This window comes from Peromyscus maniculatus, chromosome 7, assembly GCF_049852395.1.
Source record: "Peromyscus maniculatus bairdii isolate BWxNUB_F1_BW_parent chromosome 7, HU_Pman_BW_mat_3.1, whole genome shotgun sequence".
Lineage (NCBI taxonomy): Eukaryota > Metazoa > Chordata > Mammalia > Rodentia > Cricetidae > Peromyscus > Peromyscus maniculatus.
In genome coordinates, this window is record NC_134858.1 from 42268419 (window position 1) to 42279255 (window position 10837).

At 48.9% G+C, this 10837-nt stretch overlaps 1 protein-coding gene across 2 annotated transcripts in view; it reads left to right on the forward strand.

Annotated features, from left to right (window-relative positions):
- The window catches only part of Tmprss13 (transmembrane serine protease 13), a 29408-nt gene extending 24760 nt beyond the window's left edge, over positions 1 to 4648 (forward strand). For both annotated transcript variants that reach the window (XM_076576165.1, XM_076576166.1), the window contains exons 10-13: positions 130 to 228; positions 2076 to 2218; positions 2361 to 2513; positions 3133 to 4648. In XM_076576165.1, the coding sequence (XP_076432280.1) occupies positions 130 to 228; positions 2076 to 2218; positions 2361 to 2513; positions 3133 to 3159 (422 nt within the window). In that variant the 3' untranslated portion in view covers positions 3160 to 4648. The remainder of the gene's footprint in view (positions 1 to 129; positions 229 to 2075; positions 2219 to 2360; positions 2514 to 3132) is intronic.
- The last annotated feature ends 6189 nt before the right edge of the window (positions 4649 to 10837 follow it).

The window sequence follows — 10837 nt, forward strand, 5'->3', positions numbered from 1 at the left end:
CTTAAAGGCTTCAGAGCCAATGCGAGAGAAAGGATCAGATTCCTGTAATGTGTTTGCTCTGCCTCACCCCTCCCTCTACCCAAATCCCCAACCTTGCTCTTTTGCTAACTCCTAACTGTCTTGTCTCAGCTCACATCCACCCTGCCTGCCTCCCTATGCACGGTCAGACCTTCGGCCTCAATGAGACCTGCTGGATCACTGGCTTTGGCAAAACCAAGGAGACAGACGGTGAGAAGAAGAGATGCAAGAATGCATGTGTGTGTTTGTACAGTGTGTGTGTGTGTGTGTGTGTGTGTGTGTGTGTGTGTGTGTGTGTGGTGGGCCATGTGTATGCAGATGAAGGCCTATCGAGGTGAGAGTTTGGGTGTGCAGACTCACAGTTCATAGATGAACATGGACAGCTGTGATTATATTGGCACTGTCCATGTGAGAACACCTTCTAGGCAAGACTGCCAGGAAGTCCCTACAGCTGAACAAGGTGGGTTTGCTGCTCAGGACAGTGAGGGGAAACACACATTTCAGTAAGAGGCTGTCAGAAGAACCAGAGAGATGGCTCAGTAGTAAGTGTTAAGAGCACTTACTGCTCTTCTAGAGACCTGGGCTTTATTCTCAGCACCCAGTGAATATTTTTAAAAGATGCTATTAAAAAGGGCTTATTGTAGGATGTGTGTAGCTTGGGAAGAGTTCAAGGAAGTGGTACTTTTCTCTAAGTTGGATGCTGTTGAGAACCAGTGGCTGGAAAACGTAGTAATCTCTTCCAGAAGGAAGGTAGAGTCTCAGGCTATGATGGTGCAGGAGCAGCGGGCCCTGGGCTGACTGGGAGAGAGGATGTTTCATATCTGTGGTTTGCAGAAGGACTTCCTACTTGCAGTACTGGGTCTTGAACCCAGAGCCTCTTGCTTATGCTAAAAAAAAAAAAAAAAAAAAAAGTGCGCTCCTGCTGAGTGGCATTGCCAGGCCTTTGTGCTCAGTGGGTCACCCCAACTGAAGTCGCACTCATTTTGCAGCCTAGGCTTGCCTTGAACTAATCCTTCTACCTTAGCCCCCAGGGTAGTTGAGGTTATAGGCCTGCAACACTAGGCCTGGCTGGGACAAGGAAGGAAGGATGATGGAGTAGTTTCACTTGGCCTCACTCAGTCTGAGCGTCTTGTCTGGCGTTAGCCATAGATGGCCATCCGTGTCCTTCAGAAGGACAGGTGGCCTGGCAAGCCTGGTCATTACATTCAGGTCAACTGCACCAGACAGGTCGCTATTCCCTGCTTGCTGTGATGAAAGCCTGACTGGTCTGGATCCAGCCTTCTGACCTTGCCTGTTCAGTGATTAGCTACACAGAGGTGGGCAGATCATTTCTTCAGTCCTATGTGTCTAGACATGTAAGTGGGAGATCAAGACCTGCCCCAAAGTCTTTAGGCTTCTGAAAACAAATGGCGCATGGGATGATGCTTGGAATGTAGATGAGTGTGTGCCAACCCAGGGTGTTAGTTACTCTGCCACAAAATACCTAACAGAACAGCTCAAGGAAGGAAGCGTTTATTAGCTCGCAGTTCTGCAGTCCCTCCTGGGAGGGGTGTCATGGCAGCCTGAGCTTAGGCAGCTGGTCATCCTGTCTCTGTAGTCAGAGGGAGATAAGGACTGCTATCAGTCCCCTTTCTCTTTTTTATCCAGTCTAGGACCTAGCCCATGAAATGATGCTGCCCATATTTAGGATGGGTCTTCCTACCTTAGTTAGTTAATCAAGAAAATCCCTCCCAGATGTTTCCTGAGGCTCCTTTCATAGGTGATTCCAGGCCCTGCCGACTTGACAGTCCATACAAACCGTTGCAGTCAGGTAGCCCACAGGCTTGTGAGTTTGCGTGGGAACAAATCTCTGTTTTATGGCTAGTGAGTTGTGTCTGGTGTGAGATTGTGTGTTCCACCATGGAAGGAGCCCTTGGAGTGGGTTTGGACACAGACATGGTGCCCTCTACTCCCAGGCGACTCAGACTCTGGGTCCTGAGGGTGCAGCTGACGGCTGTGAAGCTTTTCACAGTCTCATTGGCTTCCTATTCTCTCTCCCCATGTTCACCTCACTCAAGAGAAGACATCTGCCTTTCTCCGAGAGGTTCAGGTCAACCTCATTGACTTCAAGAAGTGCAATGACTACTCGGTCTATGACAGTTACCTTACCCCAAGGATGATGTGTGCCGGGGATCTTCGAGGAGGGAGGGACTCCTGCCAGGTGAGGTCCTTGTGGGTGGGGCTCAGGTCTCATGATCTTGGAGATGGGAGATGGCTGGAATGCTAAGATGGACATGGGATTCAGAGACCTATCTTTTCCTGATTTGGACCAGGCTGACTCACTCTCTGGCTCTTTCTTCCAGGGAGACAGCGGAGGACCTCTTGTCTGTGAGCAGAACAACCGCTGGTACCTGGCAGGTGTCACAAGCTGGGGCACAGGCTGTGGCCAGAGGAACAAACCTGGTGTGTACACCAAAGTGACAGAAGTCCTCCCCTGGATTTATAGCAAGATGGAGGTGAGAGCATAACCCAGGGGTTGAGCTTGGAGGAGGGTGGAGGGTATTCACCTGAGCCTGTGCATTTGGGGATGTCCAAGACAGGGTTAGATGTCAGGCATGGGACCAGCCCTAGGTATCTGTTTTCCCTCCTTCCCTTCCATTTCCCTCCATTGGAACAGAGCCCAGAGGTTTATAATAGGGTGAACCTAGGCATGGCCCCAGCACCAAGACTGTTCTCCCCCATCCACAGCCAAAGGTATCCAAATTGGCCACTAGAGGGCGCTAGGGGGCTACCTTCCATGGCAGGAAGTTGACCATCAGGGAACATGGATCTACCCTGGCTCTGCTGGCTCTGCTCAGCCAGACCCTGCCTCCTTGCCAGTCTCCTGTCTATAAATGTAAAGCTGGTGCTATGGCCAACCCTCCCCCATTCTTTGGGCAAGGGAAGATAATGCAGAATGCAGAGGGAAACTTCACCAGAACCGCCTGCCATGAGCCTCAGAGTGCTTCCCCTTTCTCCTAGAGAATGTGCCAGCTGGCATTCAGCTCTAGGGAATGGTGGGCCCTGGGCTTTCTAGCCCTTGGGCTTCTAAGTTTCATGCCCACCCTTAATCTGTTTTCCTGGTCTCTTCCTCAGAGCGAGGTACGCTTCCGGAAATCTTAACCTCACATTGCTGACTGCTATGAAGATCCTGGCTAGAGGGACTAGCCATTCGCAGCATTAGGACCAGTGGCCACCAGGCACCCTTGTTCCTACCGCCTCTGCTGTCTGCTGTCTTTGTGGGAGTGCAAATGTGGTGTGTGTGTGTGTGTGTGTGTGTGTGTGTGTGTGTGTGTGTGTGTGTATGTGTGTGTTACTATTCTTTCAAGTTCTTCAGAAAACAGGAAAACTTGACTCCTCCCAGAATCCCTGGCTGGAAATCTGGAGTTAGGAGGAGTTTGGGCACCAGGTGTGTTCCTGAGAGTCTATAAGTGGAAGGGGAGCTAAATACGAGCCCAGGAAGGGCCTGGAAGATGGCAGCAGCAGTTGTTGCTCTCCTGACTCGTAGACCAGCCCAGATTGGACAGACACCCAGCAGCCAGTGACACCTTTGCTGTGCTTAGACAGCAGCAAATTTTGTCAGAGTTGGCTTCTCAGTGCCTGGACCATCTGTCCGCGGTGGAAAGGCATTCCCATTGGCGTTGGAGTGGCAGGTCCTCTAAGCCACTGCTGCAGATTCCAGAGCTGGGCTCTGCTGTGGCCATCCATCTCTGGGTGATGACTGTGACTCAGGCTTGCTGTACTTTTGGTCACAAGCTGTTGGGATGATTTTATTTTATTTTTATATTTAAGATATAGGAACCGATGTAGTTTTAAGGAGTCCCCCAAAATCCTAGGGACCTTGGAGGTTTTGCGTGAACTCCAGGGCACTCATGGGAGTTGTACCTCTGTAGCATCTTGTGACATATTACTGGCTTCATGAAATGAGGTGAAGTACCTCAGTGAAATCCTCAGGACAGACATCTCCAAGATGGTGTGGAGACTAGGGCCCTTTGAGATACTCAGGGAAGAAAATCCTCATTTGGACTGACAGATAAATGCAATTCATGATGCTCTAGCCTCCAAGAACTACAGCCAGACAGAAGAACTGAAGACGTGTGTACTACCTGGCTTATCCTCCCAGGACCACTGGGAAAGTCTAGGCAAGCATCATCAGCATCATTTACACCCAAGGGCAGAGCTGGGACTATGGAGTTTGTTCCTGGCTTCCTCCATCTTTCAGTTTTGTACTGACTCAAGAGTCCATGAAGAGAAAACAAGAACTGTCCCCAGAACTGTTTCAACAGCCCTTCTGGAAGGCCCAAGTTGTCCCTAGTCCTGGTCTTCCACCAGGCCTTTTCTCTTGGTCACCCATTTCTCCTCAATTCCACTCCCTTTACCTTCCTTGGCCCGATCAGACCTCTTGTGATACTGAGTCTCAGGGGCAAGTTCAAGGAGATCAGACGAGCTCAGGACAGCTCAGATAAGCTGGAGGTAGCCAGAGGGATTGAGTGGCATTAGACAGGGCTGGAACATTAGAGAATATCTTCAGGGCTGGGAAGCGGGACAGCCTTCACGTCTGCAGAAGTTCCCAGCAATGAGCTTCAATAATAAAAGTGTGTGATATGAAGAAGTTGTTGGATGTTTCATTGATGACATCAGCAGAAAGTCAAGGTGGCCTGCACTCTGCCCCGGGGCCCAGGCCTCTCAGCCATGCTTCGTGTTGAGTGTCTCCCCTTTGGCCTCTGTTCAGCCAGTTCTACATCTGTTGGTTGATTCCTTCCCCAGTGATACCAGAGCTCAGTGATGCCAGGCACTCATGCTAAACCCAGGCTATCCACAGAGTAGCACAGCACCTTGTGTGATGGAAGTGACCAGTTAGGGTGGATACCATGCTTGGAACATGGACATATGAGCCACCAGCCCCATCTACAGAGGTCAGGAAAGGCCTGGCTGAGGAGAAGAGATTCGAAGTTTTAAAGAGTAGGTAAACATTCCTAAAGTAGGCATGGCATGGAGAGGGCATTCTAGGTTAGTCTTTCCCCCTCTTCCTCTGCCTTTATTAACTCAGCAAGAAGCATGCTCATAAGTCCCAGTGATTACCTACTTCTTTACCAGAAGGCTGGGTGGGTGACCTTGGCCTCTTCTGCAAGATAAACCCCTCCATGCTGCACCCTCACTTTTTTAGCATGTACTACATTAACCTTCACAGTTAGGACTCCTCTGATTGTCCAGCAACACTACCACACATGTGCGGGTCTGTGGCCACAGCCAGCATTTTCTCCGTCTACATGTGCCTGGCCTATGATACTTGTATTTAGTTTGTATCAGTGCCCAGCAATCCCTCCTCTGGCTCCTTTCTTGCTTTGTCTGCACAGGACGGTGGGGGGTGATGTGGGGGGTGTGGGGGATGTGGGGGATGTGGGGAATGTGGGGGGTGTGGGGAGTGTGGGGAGTGTGGGGGATGTGGGGGATGTGGGGGATGTGGGGGGTGTGGGAGATGTGGGGGACGTGGGGGATGTGGGGGGTGTGAGAGATGTGGGGACATGGGGGATGTGGGGGATGTGGGGGATGTGGGGGATGTGGGGAATGTGAGAGATGTGGGGGATGTGGGGGATGTGGGGGATGTGGCTACTATTCCCGGTCACAGTATCATCGCTCTAATGGTGGCTACGATTTCCATGGTTTAACTCAATCAGCGTCTAGGTCTCATCCGTTAACAGTCCCCTGAGAGTGTTCCATCAGCTGGAGGAGGCTTTCTTTCCTGTGGGGCTTCCAGGGCCTGTGTCTCTCCATCGTGTGACAACTGTCATGGCCATATTGTCTGCTTTTGACCAAAAGGAGAATGTGTAGATGACACACCCATTTCTTAAATGCCCAGCTCAAATGTGATACATGTGAGCATATCACATGGTGCCACTCAAAGGCTGTGGGGCCAGGAATTATAGCCTTTGCCTCACACCCATAAGAGAGGACAGCCAGGCATCTCTGTCCACCAGAAGAAGTGACTCTAGAAGCCAAAGCTGGGGTGGAGTAACAGGACTTTGACCGCTTCTGTTCATCTTTCTTCACATAACCAGCTCTTTCCAGGGGATGCCAGACTTTTCAAATTATAAGCTGATTGGCAGGCAGGGAAGGGCATGGAAATAGTATAGGAAAAAAAAAATCAGACTACAAAGGAAATGGAAAATACATTTCTTTAGACGTCTCTAAAGGCTAAAAATCTTACAGAAAGGGGGTATTGGGATTTCCCAAATCAGTTCAGAATCTCTGGGGAGGCATGCAGTGGCATGTAAGGGGCAGATACAGGAATACTGTCCCAGCTTCCCAGATTCCTTTGGTTTGGCCACCTCCGTTAGTGGTTGAGATTCCATGGAATTTCTCTGGCATGCAAATGAGAAACCCCTTGAGCTGTCGTTGGGAGCAGGGCAGGTGACGGCTCTGTGGAGAGCAGCCACTTCCAGCCTGGCTGGGGATCTGGCTGCCTCTGGGGTTTGATTAGATTCCCAGGGGCCCTTGTTTCTCATAATTGCTCGCCTTTGTTCTGATGCAATTGGGAGGACATGAGGAGCTGCACATGCTCCTAGCAATGACAATGAGGAGGACAGGGACAATAATTCAGCATCTGCCTGTGTCAGATGCCATGCTGAGCACCTGACATCCATTATTCCTGTAAGCCTGCAGTTCCACAGGGCACATGTGGCAGCTACCCCCTATTCTGTAAACAAGAACACAAAGGCTTGGCTGAGCGAAGTGAACCGCCCCCCCCCCCCCAACCACACTGCACTCAAGGGCCAGAGCTGGACTTTGAATCCTGAGTCCGGACCGAATCCTGTTTGCCTGCGCTCTGCACACGGCAGATTCCCAAAGCCACGGGAAGCCCCTCTTACTTGTGACTTTAGTAGGGTCTGCCATCTGGCTCTGTGTATCTTTCCAGGGTAGGAGGCTTGGAACAACTCCCCAGAGATAGCTGGGCACCACCCTCGGAGTGTCACATGACGACTTGGCAATTTCCAGAACCTTGGAGGAGGCCCCTCCCTCACCTGCAGATGGATGGTTTCCAGGAAGCCCTCTCAAGCCATGACAAAGCTGTCTTTCAGAACGCCTCCACGTCTCCTTGATCTGGGTCAACGACTTTAAAAGGCACATGCCATTCATTCCCTACCTCCTCTGCAATGGTCCTTACTTCCTGTCATTTGGAAAAGCTGCAGCTCGGCCCAGGAAGTAAACAACATCGCGATCTTACAGCACATCTGCCCAGAGAACGGGGAGGGCCGTATACTAGATGATTGGTCCTGGAACACCCAGAAAGAAAGCTTTGTTAAAGAAGACCTCCCAGTAAGGTGAAGGCCTGACCCGATCTTTGATTCTTTCCAGTTCAGCTCCTTCGAGGAGGACCTGAGATGTGGACATCACCGGATGACTTCTCTACCCAAGCCTGAGTCTCAGAGGTGGAGGCCACACCTGTGCCTTGAGGAGCTCCTCCTATTTACACTGTTGTAGAGAGGGATTGGACCCGGAGTACCTGGAGATACAAATTCCAGCTCTGCCACTCACTTAGCTATGTGATCTTGGGCAAGCCAATCCCTCTATTTCCTCATATGTATAGTGTGTGTGTGTATCTCTCCTGCGTGCTGTAAAATTAAATGGGGTGGTAGACGTAAACAAGTGTCACAAAGAGATTAACCAGTTCCTTCGTCTCTGTATCACTTCGCCAAACAAACAGTCTGTAACCGTCTTATTAAATAAGAAACACAGAGCCAAACAGAGTTAAAAGCCCAAGAGGTCAGAGCAGTAGCTGAGAGCTGAGACTTAAAACAGCCTTTCTTACCCTTCACTGCTGCTATTGTCCTTCCCCTCAGAAATATCCCTACTTCCTGTGTATCTGTCTTTTTATTGACTTTCTGTTCTGCCTTCTCATTGGTTGTATACCCAACCACATGACCTCCTCGTCACTGCCTGTCTATACAGACCTCCAGGTCTTCTATGGTTGGTATTGAGATTAAAGGTGTGTGTCTCCATTCTGGCTTGAACATGTGAACAAATCTTTAAGTTCTAGTAAATTTATCATTGCTCTGTGTAAACTTTCCCCTAGTTTTTGAGCCCTGGACTCATCTTCCAGGAGGGGACACTATTACCTAGGGCAGGTGAATAGCCAGCTGGCCATTTCTCTAAGCCGCAAACCCCACGTTGAGTTCATCTGTTCCCCCTGTCAACGATGGGCTAGTTGCCTGTCCATGGAAGAATTCTCCTCTAGAATTCAGTATCTTGTCCAGTGGCCTCTGACTCTTCAGCAAATGGAGTTGGCAAGTTCAGAGCCATGAGGGTCACATGTCCTTAACCCTCATCCTCTCTCCACAGCCACCTGCCCATGCCCCATGACAGCATGAATGCCTGGGTTGTCACAGCCAGTAGAAACTTACAAGTTCCCATCTTACTGGGATCTCTGTGGCTTTTAACTGTTGAGCACCTCCCCCCTTGGCAAAATCAACTCAGCTATAAAATATCACCAACTCTCTGCCTTCCTTCTCTGGACCTCTGGCTGACTTTTCTCAGTGATCCATAAGCTCCGTGAGAGTGTTGCCGGGAGACCAAGCCAGGCTCTCTTCTCTTCTGTGGTACATGATTGTGTTGGCTATTTCTCTTCTCATGGTGGCAAAATACTCCACAGAGGCAGCAGAAGAGAGGAAGAGTGTATTCTGTTTCATGATTTTAGGGATTTCATTCCCTCCTTATGGGGAAGACACAGTGGACCAAGGTCGCAGAGTGGCTTGTTACATCTTAGCAGTAGACTGGAAACAAAGAGCACTCTGTCAGAACCCTGTGTTATCTACTCTCCAAACCCTGCCTCTGGTAACATCCACCCAACACCAGATTCGTTTCCTCTGGCTAGGCTCCACCTATTCTATTTTATTCTACTGCTGCGAAGAGACATCATGACCACAGCAACTCTCATTAAAGAAAGCATTTCACTGGGGCTGCCTTACAGTTTCAAAGGTTTAGTCCATTATCATCATGGCGGAAAGCATGGCAGCATGCAGGCAGACATGGTACTGGAGAAGTAGTTGAGAATACTACATCTGGATCCTCAGGCAACAGGAAGATGGCCTGGTTTGGGTTTTTGAAACTTCAAAGCCCACTCCCAGTGACATACTTCCTCCAACGAGGCCACACCTCCTAATCCTTTCAAATAGTGCCACTTGCTAAGCATTCAAATATATGAACCTATGGAGATCATTCTTATTCAAACCACCACAACCTCCTAAAGGTTCTACAATTCCACTCCCTACCCCCATCCCCAGCCCAAATAACATCACTACCAGCCAACGGCTTGGATCCAAATGTTCAGAGATATATGAGCCTGTGAGGGACATTTCATATGAAACCATAGCAGTGAGCTATACTCATGCTCAGTGCTCCAGGGTTCATATCATCTTCTTCCTGGGTTTCCAGATGATTTCTATAGCGCCATCAGGAATTTGCTTCATATCACTAAGGTGCAAGAAATGTCACAAATGCAAAAAATCTTAAATCAGATTAATTTGACTGAGTTGCTACAGCCTGACTGAACACTACCCATCTTCATGTTCTTCCCTCAGAGAGTACAAGGTAGACTGCTTTCCAGGTTGGGTGTTTTCACAGGCATCACACAGAAGAATGCCCACGTGGAGGAAGCCTCCAAACTTGCCAACACCTATCTATAGTCTCTGAAATTCCATACTCTGGTCAGACTCAGGCTGCTCTCTTCTGTCCAACTCCCAGCAGCCACTTCTCCAGGAGCCACACCAGCGTGCTTCTCTTAAGAGCTTTACACAAAGATGCATAACAAAAATCAAGATGAGCATAGATTTCAAAATTATGCAGATTTTTATGCAAATAGAAGTTTTCATTGCTCTGAAACAAATAACTGTAGGTGGCATTCTTGAATCATCTTGTTTTTGTTTTGTATGTATGGGTTTGTGTCTGTGTGTGCATATGAGCACATGAGCGTATGTGCCAGAGGAGTCCAGAAGAGGGTGTGGAATCCCCTGGAACTGGAATTATAGGTGATTAGGAACTACCTGACTTGGGTGCTGGGAACCAAACTTCAATTCTCTGCAAGAACAGAGTGTGTTCTTAACTGCTGAGCCATCTCTCCAGCTCTTCCTGGGTCATCTTGTAGTTGCATCTTTAACAAAGAGACTTCCTGTTTCTGTAGTGTCTGTACTATAGTTCATTGCTACCTGCGATGTAAAAGTCTAAGTTGTGCTGTATCCTCTCCAGGGCTATGTGATGTCAGCAATTTTTAAATTATTCTAATAGGTGATTAATGCTATCCCTGATGTTTTGATTTGTGTTTTCCTGAAGACTAATGATATTGACAACCCTTTTTGTGTGTCTATTTGCTCTCTGTATATCATCTTTGGTGAAGTACTGCTTAATTTTCTTTTAACCGTTTCTTTGGTTGCTCCTTATTGAATTTTGTGATGGTTAATCTTCATTGTTTACTTAGCCAGCTTTAGAATCACCATGGAAACACCTCTGGAGTGTTTGTGAGGGTGTTTCCATGAAGGTTTAAAAGAGGATAGGAGATCCACCCACCCTGAATGTGCCTGGAACTCCAGCTGTATACATGAGAAAGCAAGCTGAGCATCAATTCTCATCTTTCTCAGCTTTCTGGCTGCAGACATGTGAGCAGCTGCCTCACACTGCTGCCATGGTGACTTCTTCACTTTTGTGGACTGCATTCTCAGACTGTGTACTCTCAGGCTGTGCATCCTCAGGCTGTGCATCCTCAGGCTGAGCATCCTTAGGCTGAGCATCCTCAGACTGTGCATCCTCA